General features: G+C 55.0%; 2 protein-coding genes across 10 annotated transcripts in view; one reads left to right on the top strand and one right to left on the bottom strand.

The window, feature by feature from the left end:
- CASKIN2 (CASK interacting protein 2) overlaps positions 1-7,069 on the top strand; it is a 33,512-nt gene extending 26,443 nt beyond the window's left edge. For 7 of the 8 annotated variants that reach the window (XM_066200549.1, XM_066200553.1, XM_066200546.1 and 4 more), the window contains 7 exons: positions 319-394; positions 507-601; positions 818-928; positions 1,031-1,132; positions 1,362-1,500; positions 1,817-4,385; positions 4,616-7,069. In XM_066200549.1, the coding sequence (XP_066056646.1) occupies positions 319-394; positions 507-601; positions 818-928; positions 1,031-1,132; positions 1,362-1,500; positions 1,817-4,385; positions 4,616-4,712 (3,189 nt within the window). In that variant the 3' untranslated portion in view covers positions 4,713-7,069. The remainder of the gene's footprint in view (positions 1-318; positions 395-506; positions 602-817; positions 929-1,030; positions 1,133-1,361; positions 1,501-1,816; positions 4,386-4,615) is intronic. The other variant, XM_066200551.1, reaches the window with a different exon arrangement.
- A 719-nt stretch (positions 7,070-7,788) lies between these two features.
- TMEM94 (transmembrane protein 94) overlaps positions 7,789-16,911 on the bottom strand; it is a 50,327-nt gene continuing 41,204 nt past the window's right edge. For both annotated transcript variants that reach the window (XM_066200556.1, XM_066200555.1), the window contains 10 exons: positions 16,189-16,297; positions 15,455-15,644; positions 14,852-14,929; positions 14,375-14,460; positions 13,832-13,913; positions 13,383-13,537; positions 13,019-13,113; positions 11,802-11,895; positions 11,403-11,573; positions 7,789-10,570 (listed from right to left, as the gene is read on the bottom strand). In XM_066200556.1, the coding sequence (XP_066056653.1) occupies positions 10,498-10,570; positions 11,403-11,573; positions 11,802-11,895; positions 13,019-13,113; positions 13,383-13,537; positions 13,832-13,913; positions 14,375-14,460; positions 14,852-14,929; positions 15,455-15,644; positions 16,189-16,297 (1,133 nt within the window). In that variant the 3' untranslated portion in view covers positions 7,789-10,497. The remainder of the gene's footprint in view (positions 10,571-11,402; positions 11,574-11,801; positions 11,896-13,018; positions 13,114-13,382; positions 13,538-13,831; positions 13,914-14,374; positions 14,461-14,851; positions 14,930-15,454; positions 15,645-16,188; positions 16,298-16,911) is intronic.

Below are 16,911 nucleotides of genomic sequence, written 5' to 3'. Positions count from 1 at the left end.
CTTGCTGCCAGGACTTGGCAGGGAGATGCTCCTGGGGTGATCCCAGTTGTTCCCCAAAGCACAACTGGCCTTTTTGAGTGGAGCTGGAGGCTGTGCTTGGCATCACACAGCATCTCCATCATGTGCTGTGTCACCTGAGAGGATAATAAAAGGCCCTGAGCCAAATCCTGCCCAGATCTCTTGTTGGGGGCCAGCCTGTTGCTGGGTGAAGCTGTGACCAGCAACCCAGCATGGGGACCCCCACTCTGCTCCTGGGGGTGGGACAAAGCTGGTCTCCAGAGCTGAGTTCTTCCTCCACTGACTTCTCCTCTCCCTCAGCCTCTGCCCTCCACCGGTGACAACCTCCAGCAGCACCTTTTGGGATCAGAGCCACACAATGGGACCTCCCCAGCAGGTGAGAGCTGTCCCAACTCCACGGGGCCCTGGGGACAGCTGTCCCTGCAGCCCTAGGGGCTGGTCACTGTTCAAGTGCTCCGGTGACAGTTCTCCTCTCTACTTTCTGCCAGGGCCACAGGGCCTCCAGACCCCAGGCAGCTGCCCCCCTGGAGACAGGGTCTTCTCCCACCAGTTCTTACGTCCTGAGCAGCTCCTCGAGGGGAAGGTAACTGGAACAACTGGGGAATGGTGTGCTGGGTGAGAGGGCCATGTTTGGGACACTCAGCCCAGCTCTCACTGCACCAGGGACACAGGGAACTGGGTCTTCAGGACACAAGTGGCTCTTGCCCGGGGAGATCCTGTCATCTTGCCTGGAGCAGTCAGGTTCTTTCAGCCCCTCCAGCCACGTCATGGGCTGTTCTGTGTCCTGTCCCCTCCCCAGGATGCAGAAGCCATTTACAACTGGCTGCGTGAGTTCCAGCTGGAGTCGTACACTGTCAACTTCCTCAACGCTGGCTACGACGTCCCCACCATCAGCCGCATGACCCCGGAGGTGAGGCAGGTCCTTCCCCACCCAGAGCTGCCAGCAGTGGGTACACACTGCCTCGAGCTCCCTGAGCCACTGCTGACCACGGCCCCACTCTGCTCCCCTTAGGATCTGACAGCCATTGGCGTGACCAAACCAGGCCACAGGAAAAAGATCTCCACAGAAATTGGGCAGCTCAGCATTGCTGAGTGGCTGCCCAACTACATCCCGGTGAGTCCCTGGCACTGAGGCTTTGGTCACCCCCTTTCTTCAGGTCTTTTCTCAGAGCTCTCTGACCCCAAGATAGGACAGGATGGGGTCTGTAAGTGATGAATAGCTTTGACTGGATTAAAGCAGTCAAGAGACACCCTAAAAACAGTCTCCCAGGCAGGGAGGGAATGCTGAAGGGAATGCTGTGCATTCCTCGATGTCCATGGCAGTGGCTCCATGCTCTTTCCAGGCTGACCTGATGGACTGGCTCAGTGCCATTGGGTTGCCCCAGTACCACAAAAAGCTGGTGAACAACGGCTACGATTCCATCACCATCGTGACGGACCTGACATGGGAGGATCTGCAAGAGATTGGCATCAACAAGCTGGGTGAGTCTCCCCTGCCATGCTGTGGTGGCCCAGGGCAGCCAAGTTTCCCACCCAGGTTCTCCCTAAGGCTGGGGGGTGCAGGCATGTCCTGAGCACCCGGAAAGGACGCTTCCTGGCAGTCCCTAAGGACTCTCCTTGGCCAGCTGGAGCTGGGCCCAGCTAGGTAGATGCCAACAGTAGTTTGTCTCCTCCCATAGGCAGAGTTTAGATAACCCTGAGGCCTTTGCCCCGCTGTGTGACATAACTACTACTCTTCTTGGCATAGAAGCAGGCCTTGAGGGCTGGAACTGATCCAATGTCCCTTTCCTTCCTGCAGGCCACCAGAAGAAGATCATGTTGGCTGTCAAGAAGCTCAGAGACCTCCGCAAAAGCCTCAATCAAGCAGAAGCAACTCTGGCAAGACGCAAAGTCCCCGGTTCCCTGGACATTGTCACCATTGAGTCGCTGGAGAACGGGGAGTGCCAGTCCCCACACACACCCAAAATGACAACCTTCCAGGACAGTGAGCTCAGCTACGAGCTCCAGACAGCCATGTCCAACAGCTGCCACGACACACTCGGCATCAAGAGCAGCCAGGGAATGTCACGGAGCCAGGAGAGCATCGGGGTACGGTCGCGGGGCTCAGGGCACTCGCAGGACAACGTGCTGTCCCGGCGCTTTTCCAGCCCCTCTCAGGAGAGCCTGGGCAGCGGCGAGAGCAGCAGCAGCAGTGGGCAGTCCTGTGCACCGCCCCGCAGCAAGGAGAGCCCAGCCAGCCTGCCGGGCCGGCCCAGCCCAGAGCCCTATGGGAAGCTTGTGTCCCCCGAGGGGCTGAACGGCTTTGCCAACGGCAGCGGGGGCAGCCCTCTCAAGGAGAGGAACCTGCCTGAAGGCACGGACCAGTACGCCCGGCCCGTGGCTCAGAAAGGAGCCGGGACTCCAGCAGTCACTCCCTGTACTCCTCCCCAGACTCCCAGCAAGGGAACAGCCCCCTATGTGTTCATGTACCCGCACGTCTCCCTGAAATCCCCAACAGCCCCGTCTGTCCTGGGAGCAGAGCAGCCCAAGGCCCTGGCACACGCATACCCCTCCGTCTCCCCTGGACAGAAGAGCAGCCTGCAGACGTCGGCCCAAAAAGGCTTCTCCTACCTGCACAGCCAGTGCGGCCCCACGGAGCCGCCCACCACAGCCCCCACGGCCGGGGAGCAGCACAACGGCGGCGAAGGGTTCAAACACAAGAAGCGCTCGCACAGCCTGAACCGCTACGCGCTGTCGGATGGGGAGCACGAGGAGGAGGAGGAGGGGGCCCCCAGCAGCACCCTGGGTTCCTACGCCACGCTGACGCGGCGGCCGGGCCGCAGCCAGATGCCGCGGGCCTGTCTGCAGGCGGAGGCCAACAAGGTGACCCGCAGCCAGTCCTTCGCCATCCGGGCCAAGCGCAAGGGCCCCCCGCCGCCGCCTCCCAAGCGCCTCAGCTCCGTGTCCAGCGCCCTCGCTGCCGAGGCAGACGGCGAGCAGGCCCCCAGCCCCGAGCGGCAGCCCACAGCCCCTCAGGACGTGGTTGATGCGGCTGCCACCCCCGGTGACGCTAGCCGTGGCAGGACAGTGAAGAGCCTGGCGGCTGCGCTGGAGGGAACACCAGGTGTGAGTCCGTCCAAGCCCCTCCTGGCCCCAAAACCGCTGCACCTGACTCAGGACTGTCTCCCCCGGGCAGATGTGGGTGAGGGGTCCCACCATGGCGGTGACGGCAGCAGTGCCACACTTTCCAATGGCAGCAGGGACCCCTTTGAGAGCGGCAAGCCACGGAGACGGACAGTGAGCGAGCCCAGTGCTCCTATGACAGAGGTGGCTGCACAGGGTGAGCAGGAGGACGCCTGCTCAGACACGGAGGAGGAGGCCAAGCCAGGGGTCTCCTCTTCATCATCCCAGAACAGCTCCAGTGAGTGCATCCCCTTTGCAGAAGAAGGCAATTTAACCATCAAACAGCGGCCAAAGCCCAGCGGGCATTCCAAGGCTGACGCAGCCATGCCGGACACGGAGCCTGGTTCCCAGCCGGCAGAGCCCCAGGGCTCCACTGGGAAGGAGCCAGCAGCCCCCACTGCGACCAAGGAGCCGCCCGTGCTGGAGTTCAACCTCACTGAGTCGGACACTGTGAAGCGCCGGCCGCGGTTCAGGGAGCGGGAGCCGCTGCAGGCGGTGCTGAAGGCGTTCAGCATGGCGGGGCAGGCCGAGGCGGGCGCAGCCCCCACACCGCAGTATGCCCAGGCCCAAGCCGTGAGCATCGCCGGCCCTCCCGCCCCGGCACCACGGCCCCCCCTGGCCGGGGATGCCTTTGACGACGACAGCGTGGAGTTCAGGATTGCTGAGATAGAGAAAAGCATCTTGTCGCTGGAAAAAGGGATGAAGAAGGCCCCAAGCCCCACCAAAGCCCCCAGCCCCACAGAGCTGGTCGGCACGGCTGTGGTGAGGACACCCACTCCAGGTATGGGGGCTTGTGCAGTTGTCTCCAAGGTGGTGGTGGGGCTCCCTTCCGTGTTGGTGTGGGCGGTGAGGAGAACCTATTCCACCACCTACCATGAGGCCCCTTCCTTTGCAGATGTCCCTGCCAAGCACACCTCCGTGGCATCCACCAAGCTGGTCTTCTCTGGACCCAAGACCATCTACCAGCAGGTCCTGCAGCCCTCGCGCCACACTGTGGCTCCCTGGGCGGCCACTGAGGCAGTGCCGGATGTGATCGGGTCCCTGCCCAGTCCCAGTTCGCTGACGCTGGAAACGGGCAGCAAGGTATCAGCCAAGCCTTTGGCAGCTGCCACCCTGGCCCAGCAGCGGCTGGAGCAGACCAACTCCAGCCTGGCTGCCACGCTGCAGGCAGCCGAGAAGAAGATCACAGTGGAGGAGGCAGAGAGGTGAGGGAAATGCTGGGGCTGGGCCCCTCGAGGTGGGGTTGGGAAGGTTCCAGGGAGGGCAGGAGAAGGGCTGTGCATGGGCACGTCATGCCTGCACCACACAGGTCACACATGCTCAAGCCCAGCTCAGTGCTGAGCTGCTCCTGGGTCAGACCCAGCCTGGCCAAACCTTCCCCATCAGTAACTGCAGCCTTTGAGCAGAGCTTTGACTCTCTCCCTTTCCTCCCCAGCCATCCTGGGACCGTGCACTCGGCCAAGAACATCTTGGAAGACATCAGCAACATGTTCGACGACCTGGCTGACCAGCTGGATGCAATGCTGGACTGAGGCTCGCTCCCTCCTTCCCCTCCCCGCCTCCGGCTGCTCCACCAGTGCCCCTCATGATGGCGGAAGAGCGGATCCGGAACCGAGCAGTGCCTGCAGGTCTCTCCAGCTGCCTCCCTCCCCACACTTTGCACTGTGGCTGGGAACAAAGCTGCCCTCCTTGCCCACCCCTGGCTCTGTGTCACACGTGACAGCGTGGCCCTGGGCTGGTTTCCGAGGGGGTCAGGCATTTCCCACCAGACTGGCTGCAGGAGGAGAGCCCGGAGGGGCTGCACATGCAGTCCTGCAGGCCACGGAGAAGCCCTTGCTCCCTTGCACAGAGCTGAGGAGCCTCCACAAGGGACCTTTCTCTTTCCCCACTGCATTGTCGAGTCCTGCCTCTTATTATTTATCCCCTGCCAACAATGTGTCACAGGAGAGACCTCCCCGGGCCGCCGCCACCGCCACCGAGCTGGCGATTCACTGTGCAGCCGCAGCCCCGGCCAGGCCTGACAGCACTAAAAGAAGACAGGGCTTGTCGCGATTTGGCAGCTTGCAGAGCGAGAAGGAGCCTTTCTGCTTTATTTGCTGCTTTTCCAAACGCGTCAGCGTCAGGCAGCGTGAAATCCGAGTGGATCGAAATCCCTCCAGTGGGACCCACAGAGGGGGATGTTCCGCCACGGCCCTGCCGGACATGGGAGCCTTCCTGCCCCTTCCCAGAGTGATGAGGATGGTGATGGCAGTGCCAAAAACCTGGGAATTTGGGCCAGTCCGTCTGGATCCTGCTGCTCAATGGAGTTTGCCCTCTGCCAACACCGTGCCTATGCAAACCCCTACCCTGGTCCTTACAGAGTGCAGCAGCAGCATGATGAGTGCTTTTAAATTTTTCTTCTCCCCTCCCTTATCCCTTTTTTTCGGGAGAAAACAGCCCCTTTTCTCACTGCCCCTCCCTGCGGGGAGCTGCTGGCACAAACCCCGCCGTGAGCATTGTTCAACAGTAGCAGCGTTTGGGACGTGATCCTTCCCCGTGGCCCCGCAGCCCGGCGGGGAAGCTGACCCCGGATGCACCGGGGAATTCGGCCCGGGAGCTCCTGCGCGCTGGATGCGGCCGCAGCCCGTGGCTGCAGCGGGGAACGGCAGCGGGAGCTCTCTGCATCCCGGCGGGAGGAGCGGCTGCATCGCTCCGAGACAGATTTCTCTCGCAGGATCTGCTCAGTAGTGCATGGCTAAATATGTCCAAGAGCCCCGAACTTGGCTGGCGCTCGGCATGCCAAGCAAATGAAAGCATCGGAGCACCAGAAGGGAACCGAAGATTGTGCTGAAGTGCCATTTGCTACAAAAATTGCAAACAAAGGGAAAGAAAATTCCACATATTTCCTTTTTGGAAAAAAAAAAAAAGTCACCAATGCAAAACCAAATTGGAGAGGGAGGAGGTGGTTGAGAAGGCAGCTGTGTCCCGGTCCTGTGGGGAGTCTGTGGCTGGATTGGACTGTTTGCAGCCCCTTGCGCTGTTGCATGGGAAGGGGAGCAAAAGCCAACCTGAACATTCCTGAGGGTCTCTGCTCCTGAGGGCAGCTATGCCGTGGGCTGGCCAGGCAAGAGGTGCCAGCCTGCTTTCTGGGCTGAAAAGCAAAGACAAAAAGCCTGGAAAAAACCTAAAATCCCATCACTGTCGGGGACTTGAGGTCAGTGTGAGGCGGGCAAGACACTTCTTCCTTGGCTCTGATTTCTATCCCACACTGAGTGTATCCACTGCCTGTGTCCGAGTGCTACGTCATGGACATGATGTTTTCAAATAGCTACAACCAGTGGCACTTTATAAACAGGTTCACAGAAACCTTTTAAAACTGATTTTTACTCTCACAAGTCAACCTGGGACAAGCCCAGTAATTTTTTTTTTTCCGATGTTGATAAACTGTAAATGTGTTTTTTTTTTAAGGCCAATGTATATATTTTAAATGTGATTTATTCTATATATTTACTAACCAGAACTGCAAGTCTTGGGTCAGGGATAAAGAGGACACTGGGGTGGAGCTGCCACTGTCTGAGCCACCTGAGGGCAGCACAACGCTGCTCTCATTGTCAATAAGGGAACTAAACATTTGATTTTGCAGAAGAATGCCTATTTTTTGAGCTCTAGATCTCTATTTTGAAGCTACTGTATGGTGTGTAAGTTATGTACACTGCAACTGGGACTAACTGACCCCAGCTGCACCTGCTCCGTGCAGCGACAGTGAGGGGAAAAAATAGCCCGTGTAATCACCAGACTGACAACAGATTTTAAACCATCTGCTCTGTTTGTGTTAATCATGTGTTTTGTTTTCCACTAACATCCATTAAGACTAAATTCTATTAAATAGTGGGGCATATTTTACCCTTTTGATAGTTTTCCCTACTTGTGTCGTTTGTGTGAAATGGCACAAGCTTGTCTCCTGCTGCTTTGAAGTCCATCGAGGATCAGCTTTATCCGGTCCCTTGAGTGCTCCAGGGTTCCTCAGATAATCTCCCCTGGTGAGTCCCAGTCACCTCCTCTGAGGTTGATGTTCAGTGTGAGTCTCACCGCCACGGCAGTAACGTGGTGACAGTGCTGGTGTCCCGGTGTCCCAGTGCCCAGCTGTGCCCATGTGACACCTCCAGTGTCCCCATGTGCCAGGCAGAGCATTCCTTTCTCCTCCTGCCTGCTCAGAGTGTGGCCACTGTCACCCCAGTGCCTGCTTTGCCCCGGACAAGCAGCTCAGGCCGCCTTATCCCAGCACTGCTTGTCTCCCGTGCTCCCAGTGCCTCTTCCACCTCACCCTGACCTTTCACCCATCCAGAGAGATCCAAACTGTGCAGCCAGCCTCGACTGAAGCAGTGCCTGGGATCCAGGAAACCACCAGGTAAGCAAACTTCCTCTGTAGGAAGAAGCTTTCAGAGACAGACAGATGTACCCAAAGCTGAGCAGAAAGTGGGAAAAAGGCCAGAACTGGATCCCAGGAGCATCAAGCTCTCAGGCTGTGACCCTACAACAGGAAAATATCACACCTTGTGACCCCAGCAGCCACAGACACTTTTACCTCCTTCATTTGCTGGGTGCAAACTTGTTCCCAACTCTTGTGTGTGTTATCCAAGACAATCATTTATTGCCATTCATATACTGGATGCTTGTGGGTCTGGGTTTGTTTCTTTTTTTTTTTTTTCTTTTTTATACAATTTACAAGCTTTAATACAAATGAAATATTTTTACATACATCCCAAAAAATTTAATATAAAATATACAGCATTTAAAAACATCTCGATGTAGGAAATTTCCTTCTGAAGCCGTGCACTCTGACCCTTAGACACTTCAGTGGCCTGAAGGAAGGCTGGCACTGGCAAGACCATCCTAAAGGCTCCATTCATACACTTTTAGCTCCCTCCAAGTCTAGCTGGGGAAGGAGGATGCAGGAAAATAAACATTTGTGATCACCCAGAGGAGGAAACTTGAAGGTGCCGCCTCCAGAGGAAGGTGTGGCCAGCAGGAAGCCCTGGAATCTGCTGCCTTTTAACACCTACAACAGTTCATGGCACAGGGCAAGAGCTGAGGTCTGGGTGGGAGGAAAGCTGGGACAGCAGTGAGCAGCTCTGTGCTGCCTCTGACTCCAGCTCAGCGCAGCCACGGGGGAGATGATACCCCACTTGTGACCTGACCCTGGCATCAGAAGGAAAGCGCATTTCTCAGTGGCCAGGTGTCAGAGATCTGGAGCTGGCATTTAGTGAACTGAGGCTGAGAAAGTTGCAGCTTGTTCTCCCTGAGCCCTGCAGGTGCCAGGGGAGTGAGGGCACAGGCCAGCCTGGCTGGCAAAGGTGGGCAGACACTGCTGTGGTGCAGGGAAGAGCCCTGTGCTTCCCCAGGGAGCTGCTGGCTCCCTATCCCATGCAATTCTGCCAGCATGGGATCTGCACATCTGCCTCCCAGCTGCAGGAGCTGAGTCCAGGGCTTGAACAGCCCCAGCTGCCCCCCTCCAGCATCCTCAGTGTGTCCCCAGAGCTCAGGGGTTGGCTGTACCCAGCTCTGCTCCTCTACCAGTCCCGCAGCAGGGTGAGGGTATTGCTTAGAGACACTCAGCCGTGTCCGTGCTCTCTGGTTATGCTGAAAAGTGAGGAAGACAAGGTGGAGCAGCAGGGCAGAGCTTGGGGGTTCCAGCCAGCTCCCTGCCTGCCCAGGAGGGACCAGCTGCCACTTGTTAATCTCTGGTACCAAAGAGGAACTAACACAATTATTGTAGTGTTAATGTTGGGACCAAAAACAGGGCTAGGATTTACCAGCTTCTGTCAGTGTTTAGAACTAGACTCAGCATCTCCATGAGCTGCAAATATTCCAGTAGCTAAGCCTGTGTGCTCCTGTGTGGCTCTTGGCTGTCAGCCCACAACGGGACCAGTGCTCCCAGTACAGATGGGGTCTGGTCAGAGCTCAGGAGTTTGTGTGTTGCACTGGGGCAGACCGTGGTTTGCTGCAGCCCTCAGGGGAGGGTCCCCCCAAGGCAAACAAAGAGACCTCCAGAAAAACTGAGCAGATGTTGCCCAGGGAGGTTGTGGCTGCCTCATCCCTGGAACTGTTAAAGGTCAGGTTGGACAGGACTTGGAGCACCCTGGGATAGAGGAAGGTGTCCCTGCCCATGGCAGAGTGCCTGCAGCAGGAGGTGGAACAAGATAAGCTTTAAGGCCCCTTCCAACCCAAACTATTCTGTGGCTCTGTGTGAAGGCATTAGCACAGAGGAGAGAGACTTCCCAGCACTATCACAGACAGACATGATTGAGGGGGGTTCCCTGTGCCTTGAGCAAGAACTGGATGCAACACAATCCTGGGATTGGGGAAAGAGTCATTTGCCAGCTCTGTATTAGTCACAACTGCAAGTTGCAGATATCCTGCCTGGAAAGACATCCCCTTCCTCTAGGGTGGGATAGTCAGGGCTCAGGCTTTATCTCAAGCTGTGGTTTTCTCAAGTAGGCACATTACTGAAGCAGAACAGCAGTTGGGATCACAAACAGGAGAACAGCTATAAAACCTCTCTGGGGGTTGTTAAAGAAGATAAAAGCTGGTTCAACAGGGCTGCAGGAAGCTGAGCCATGCTGGCTCCCTGCAGGCAGGCAGAGCTGCCCTCCCTCTGCACCAGACCGGAGGATCACAGCCAGCTTTTCCCAAAGCCCTGTCTCATTCATCCCTCTTCTGACACAGCCAGCACAGGGCTGTGACAGCGACACTAGAGGGCAGGGCTGGCCCAGCCCGGCTGTCCAGAGACCCTTCCCACTGTCCCCTCGGGAATGTGAGCTCCCAGCACTCTTGGGACTGCAAGAGGGATGGCTCCTTTGCCCCGGGACACAGGGCAGGGAGGCGGGGAGGGCATGCACAGGCATGCACACATGGAAAGCAGGCAGAGGTGGAAAACCAAAATGGGTTTCAATAGAGATCTCCTGCTTCAGCAGCCCTACTGGTCCCAGATTCTGATGCCAGGCCCGGAAAACCCATCTGCTCACAAAGAGGAAAGGAGCTGCTTCATTTTAGCATCACCATGATACTAACAAATGCCTCTAGTAATAAATAAATAAAGGAAGAGCAGCCTGGACAGGCACCAGAGCTTGCAGGCTCCTCTGAGGGTACTTGGCAGGCTGGGAAGGGGCTGCATACCTATGGGGGGTCCCTGCCTGGGGCCCCAGGAAGGTGCAGATGTAGTTTTGCCAGGAGGCTGTCTGGTTTGCGTGTGTGACAGAGAACTCCCTGAGCCTTTGGTGCAGCCACTCTCCCAGTGGCTGTTTGGCTCTGGCTCCAGGGAACTTGAGCTGGGTGCTTTTAAAATGGTGAATTCATCCCCAACTTGGTTTCAAACTGCAACTTCTGCCTCTTTTGGTAACGGACACGGACCCTGGAGAAGAAGAAAGAGAGTCAGTATATAGAGGGGTGAAAGGTAAGACTGCCCCACTGCCATTCCTGAGCTGCTAGCCCCAAGAAGCAGGGAAACCCCTGGCCTGGGCACTGTGGTAGCCTGGGAGGAGAATCAAATCCAGAAAGCAACCCACGGTCTCAGTCCTACCCCATCCAGCCACATCCCATCTCCAGGGACACCAGACAGAATAGAAAGGTCCAGAAACTCTTTGCAGGAACTGAGATGGTGTCTATCCCCATCAGGGCTCCCTGTAATCCCGGCTGCTTTGCCTCCCCAGCCCATTTCCTGAATCAATGTTCGTTAAGGTTGCCTCCCAGCTCCGGCTGCTCCCTGTGCTGGGAAGAACAGCCAGTCACTTTGCCTGCTACTCATTCTTGGCTTCAGCCACTTCCCGTGAAAACGAGTCCCACAGCCCAGGCTCTGTGTGAAGACACATTTCCTCTGCTGTGATTCAATGCCTCTGTCCTCATGGGACAAGATGGAGAGAACAGCCCTCCCCAAATCCATACTGGTGTTGCATAGACCTTGGCTGTCTTCCTCCCTTTGGTTTGAGATAAGGAAATTTTGTTCTCCCTTCCTGCTCCCAATCACTGCCACTGCCCTTCTCTGACCCTCCTTCCTCTCCTGTGCTTCCTCCCTGGGAGGTGGAACGTGGGCCTGCACACAATAGCCAGGTGATTTACACAATGCAATCAGCTCTTCCTTTTTGTTCCCCACCCTGTTCCCTGGGCATCATTAGTTTTTGCAGCTCAAGGCCAGGCTGGAGGAAGGCTTCAGCCCTTTCTCCCCATCCTCCCTACAACCCCCATACCTGATTTCATGCAGCTTGACAATCTCGTTGATGATAACCACAAGGACCAAGGAAAGAAAACCCAGGAGCCATGAGACTGGAGAGATGGAGACGTGGTTAAAGGTCAAAGAAGAGTTGAGGTTTTCCCAGAGTTTCAGGTCCAGCACAGTCTGTGCCACTTGCCCCAGCACTCTAAGATTAAAAACAGACACAGCAAATCTCAGCAGACCTGACAAGCTTCCCAGGATCTGCAGATCAGGATTCAAGCCCAGATGAAACGCTCACAACAGAGACCCTTCACCAGTTCAGCAGTGGAGATCAATTGCCGTGTACTTGATTCTCCTCAGCACCAGCAAACTGGAGCTGGAGCTCCTTGCTCCAGCATCCTGGAACACCTCCCCAGGGCCTGGGGATACTCACACAACAGCCACAGTGAGTGTCCACCAACGGTTGGAGAGGGGGCTCTTCTTCCACAGGGGCTTGGTGCGATGGACGTGGGTGATGGATATGAACACTGCAGGGAAAAGGGGATCATTTAGCATCACACAGAACAGCACTTCCTTCACAAGGTGCATCAACACCTGGTACTCCTAATGGATACGGGGTTCATGTCCCTGGAACCAGCCAAGGTTCAAGGGTCTTTCAGACCAGGCTCCTCACAGCAATTTTAAGTCCCTGGAATGCAGACGGGGGCAGTGAAGTGGTTGTAGTGCACACAGTTATTCACTGTGAGGTTGGTTCACAGCCTGGGAGCTAAAACAGAGCAGGCAAAGGCCCAGGTCTGGGGAGTGGGACAGGGGTGGGTGTGCCCTTGTTCCAGGGCTGCAACAGAGGAAAGCTCCAGCCCAGAGAGAGATTTAGCCAGAGACTCAGAGCTGTCTGTACAGGACTGAGGATTTGCTCAGCTTTCACTCGGGCTCTTCCAAACAGCTGCCAGGTAAAGCACCCCTGCCTTGCCTCGGTGGTCTGAGGGACATAAAAGTACTGCAACCCACTCTCTCCAAAGCTGGAGAACAAATGAGGAAGCATTTCTGTTGGACTGGACACCTGGACACCTCAGCTCACAGTGTCTGCCCAGCACCACGGGACATAAGGGACAGGGAGCTGAGACCTTTCAGCATTGTCAGGGAGCAGCTGGACCTACTCTGCCAGGCAATGGGTGCAGGTGCTGAGGGTCAGCCAGGAGCTGGCTTCACACTCCTCCAGAGGCTTAAAAAGGCTTCAGCTCTCCAACAGTCATAGCTGCATCAGTGCCTAATGTGGGAAGGCAATGGGGTACTTCACAGAATAGCAGCAGAGATATAAACACTTTGGAAGCAGGGAAGATTTTTGGAGAGCTACAGGTGCTGCCACTAACTTTCAAGAAGACAAAAGGGATTTGGCTATTCTGGTGAGACTGGACAGAACTAGCACTTCACCAGGCTGGTAGGAAGCAGAATCATTTCTAAGGGTGTAGTCTTTAATCTGCCAGGGTAATGTTTAGTGAGACAGGGGGATTTGTGCCTGTGCTGTGAGGACACTGCAGTGTCTGCTTCTATCAGGGAGTTTGTGCTCTGACATAGCGGGCAAAGAAAGAGACAGAGGATGCAATTTTTCCCCCAGAGCAGGGAAAGGGCTTCTGGGGAACAAGGACTTACCTGTGTGTAAAACAATCAGGCCAGCTGTGAGCTTCTGGGCTACCAGGAGAGCATTGGAAAACGTCCCAAACCAGTCAGGAGTACCATAAGCATTGCTAGTGAATGAGAGGACACAGGAAAGTCAACAGTGGGCACTTAACTGTCTGACCTGTTCCCACCAGGGCCAGGCCTCCTTTAACAGCTGGGGGACCTGTGTGTGAGCTCAGGCTGTCCTGGAACCAGGAGGTGACAGTGGGCAATGATGTAGCTGTCAAGGCTACAGCCCTGGTGGATCATGGAAGAGGCTGAAACTTGTAAGAGGAATGGAGTCAGTCCTCCTTGGAAAGGGCAGGAGTAGTAGGGATGTGTGTGCCCAGTTCCTCACCTGTGCAGCATGATGGAGGAGCAGGCTGTGAGGTTGAGGCTGGTGGTGTTCACTGCTTTGCAGGACTCATGCAGGGTGAACCCGAAGCAGATGAGGCAGGAGCAAATGGTCAGGCTGAACTTCAGCAGGAAGCAGAGCAGGAAGTAGTGCTGAGTCTGTGAATAAGGGAAAGGAAGGGGGATGAGATGGGCATGTCATTGCTACCACCTCCTCCCCACGGACCATCAGAGAATCAGAGGCTGCAAAAGACAAGCTGTAGTAGAGATGAGATGCTGCACTGAGGATCTGCCCTCTGGGCGTGCTGGAACAGGGGATTCCCTCCCTGGTTCATGCCATGGATCAATTTACTGAGCGAGCTAGGAAGGCACAGGGCCTCAGCTATGCATCAACACTGGGACAAAAATGAAGAGAAAAATGTGTGGACAATTTAAATCTGAGGGGCCACCTACCTTCTTGGGAATGGAAGTCAAGTTTTTTCCTGTTGCCATGGTCATGATGGAGCTGTGGGGAGGCTTGCCCAGGAGCGAGATACTGGAGAAAGGTAAGTTAAGTGTCTCAGTAATGTGTTCAGGCACCAGAGTTATTGTGCTTTTATCTAACATTTGAACCCACATAACCTACTCAGACTGCCTGAAGCATTGGCACTTATCTTTACATATGCCATAAAAGGTGTTATTCATGGCAGGTGCGGACAGAGAGAGAAGTGACCTCCAAATGTATGAGGGAGAAAAAAAAACACCTGTGGTACCTTGGCCTCCACCTGACACCCCAGACTTGCCATCACACAAGGCAGGGGTTAACACAGGAGCACACAGTGCTCCTGTCACTGCTTCCAAGCACCTTGTCAAAGCAGGTGCTTGGAATAATCCTTGCAGCCTTCTTAGCATGCTGTGAGTGAAGTCAGCTTTCTTTTAGCACGGAGACAGTGAGGCTGAGGGAATGGTCTGTGCATCCTGTGCGGGTGGGAGGACATTCCACCCTGACAGACTCACCTGAGCAGTGGGTAGCAGAAACAGGAGAGCCACACGATGTCTGTGGTACTGAGGATGGGGGGCAGCTGCACCAGGCAGGAGAGGAACTGGACAGAAACAACCCAAAGTGAAGAGCATGAGCAGTGCTAGGACAGACTTGTTACCCAAAATGCTGCTGTCTTCCCCCGAAACACTGGGATGAGCTGGTAACTGGGCTGCCAGTGCACAGCCCCTCCATATGTTCCTGTGGCAGGAGCTGCAGGGGATCCTTTTCTCCAGGGAAAAAGGGTTTGAAAGTAAATGTGTGAGGATCAGGGAGAAGGAGCAGCGCAGGCTGAGATCACAAAGTCTCCATCTCTAACCTCCCCAAACACACTGTGTAAACCTGACTGAAGGCCACGCTCCTCTCTTGAGGCTGCCCCAGTGCAGCCACCCATATCCATGTGAGCCCTCCTGTCCTCTGAGCTAAACGCTGTCCCAAGGCAGGCCAGGACTCACCTGAATGACAACCAAGGTCAGCTGGCACTGCAGCAGGAAGAGGAAACACTTGCGGATCCCATACGTTGCATGCCTGGCCTGGAAGGAAGCACAAGCCCTCAGAGCCCTGCTGGGAGCAGCTGCCAGCCAAGAGCAGTCATGGCAGGCAAGGACAGAACATGTGGCCTGCAGGGGAAGTGGGAGGGGAGAGATCTGGACACAATGAAGGCAAAAAGGGAAGGTCTCTTGCCTACGTGGAGAGGTTCTGAAGGAAAGGCAGGATTTAGCCAAGGGGTAAATTTGTTTAAACTCCTGGCTTTGCTGGGGTTACGCTTCTCCTTAACACTGCATTGTTGTCTGGCTAGGGATCTCTGCAAGATTATACTTCATCCAGATGAACAATATTCATGTTCTGTTGCCACAAGGCACCATTTCCAAACCATTCCCTACACCTTGGACCAGGAGGACCAGGCAGGATGATTCTCCTTCTTGTGCTTCCCGGACAAAGGTCGGGAGACACAAGCAACGCTCCTGCTGGCAGCATTGTGGGCACCTCAAGCAGAATGCTCGCGTGAGCTCCTGGCTGTGCTCCTTGCAGAGTGGAGAGGGCATTGTTTGTCTCACCTGCTCTATGAGCCTGATGATGCTGGTGCTCTCCTCTTGGCGGAAGGACATGGAGCAGGGCAGGCTGTTGAGCTGCCCTGAGAGCTGCAGCGGGGTGAGCTCCTCAGAGCCATTGCTCAGGGTGGTGCTGGTGGCATAGCCAAAGGTCTCCCAGGAGCAGCGGGATGGGTAGAGAGGGTCCAGGGCTATACTGCAAGGACAACACAAGGGTGTTGGTGAAAAGCCTCATCCCAGAAAGGAAACTGTCTCACTGCAGTCCAGCTTGCAAAGTCACACTGTGTTGTATCATGAGCTGTATACCTTGCTCAGGTAGAGAAGCTTGAGCTATAACATGAAATTAGGATCAATCTCCCTGGACTTTCAGTTATTCACAAAGAAATAATGAACACATTTGGGTTTGTGGCACAAGGTCAACAAATTGGCTCATCCATGGGGTACTTCCACTCTTTCACCCAATGGGAAGCATCTGCAATGGCAGATGGGGCACAACAGTCCAGCATGCAAGAGAGTATCTTCCTTTCAAACATAGAAATACCTCTGTGTGTCAAGGGCCTTAAACAGACATCCCCATCCAATGACCCCATATCTCCATCTCGGAGAGAAATGCAGCTAAAAATGGACAGAGCAATTGTGAGCACCTCCCTGTACAATTCACAGGTGTGGTGTCACCCACGGCTGGGTATTTGCTACAATCAAAGCAAAGGCAATTGGCGGAGGAACAGACCCTGCCCCACCTGATATCACTCTGCAGGAAGAGGCAACTGTTCCGAAGGTTGGCAGAGCTTCCAAGACAGCAGGTCACCTCCCCATACTCCTGCATGATCTTGATCATCTCACACATGGCTGCAGAGGGACAGAAGGAGCAACAGTGTGTTATGTCATTATGCACACAAAAATGCAGTGTTTTGCACCCTTTCCAATCTGGATAACAAACAGATCCTTTAAAACTGCCCCATCTGATACTCACCACTTGTGTACACTGAGATCCACAGTCAAAGCACACAACTAGACAATTAATTAAGTGCAGACCAGGTGCTCTATATACCTGCCACTTCAGGAATTGACCTGTGGTTCACAGAACTATGACCCGGAGATTTGCATCTCCAGCACACCTCTTTCAGACCAGAGCTGTAGGTATAGCCTGGGTGAATAAAACAGCTTCAGCTTTCTTGTTAGAAAACAGTGGAAACAAAATAAACCTAAATAATTCCAACTGAAAATAAATACAGTGTTTCAAACTCTGCTCAGCAGCACATCACAAGTGTTGCTGCAAGTCTAAAGGAAGGGAGGGAATGTAACAAACCACTCCAAAAGCAGTGCCACACTTAGCCATACTCAGAGCCAGTCCCTGTTCCTGCACTCCCACCCACCACCATCTCTACCCTTTATCAGTTATGTTTATTGACATCCCCAGGGCCTCTGAGTCAAAGCTGCAGTTTGATTTTAGTTCTGTAGCT

The sequence above is a fragment of the Chamaea fasciata genome, unplaced genomic scaffold, assembly GCF_029207755.1.
Source record: "Chamaea fasciata isolate MVZ Bird 193981 ecotype frontalis unplaced genomic scaffold, bChaFas1.0.hap1 SCAF_19, whole genome shotgun sequence".
NCBI classification, from domain to species: Eukaryota; Metazoa; Chordata; class Aves; order Passeriformes; family Sylviidae; genus Chamaea; species Chamaea fasciata.
This window is presented reverse-complemented; position numbering and strand designations above follow the sequence as displayed.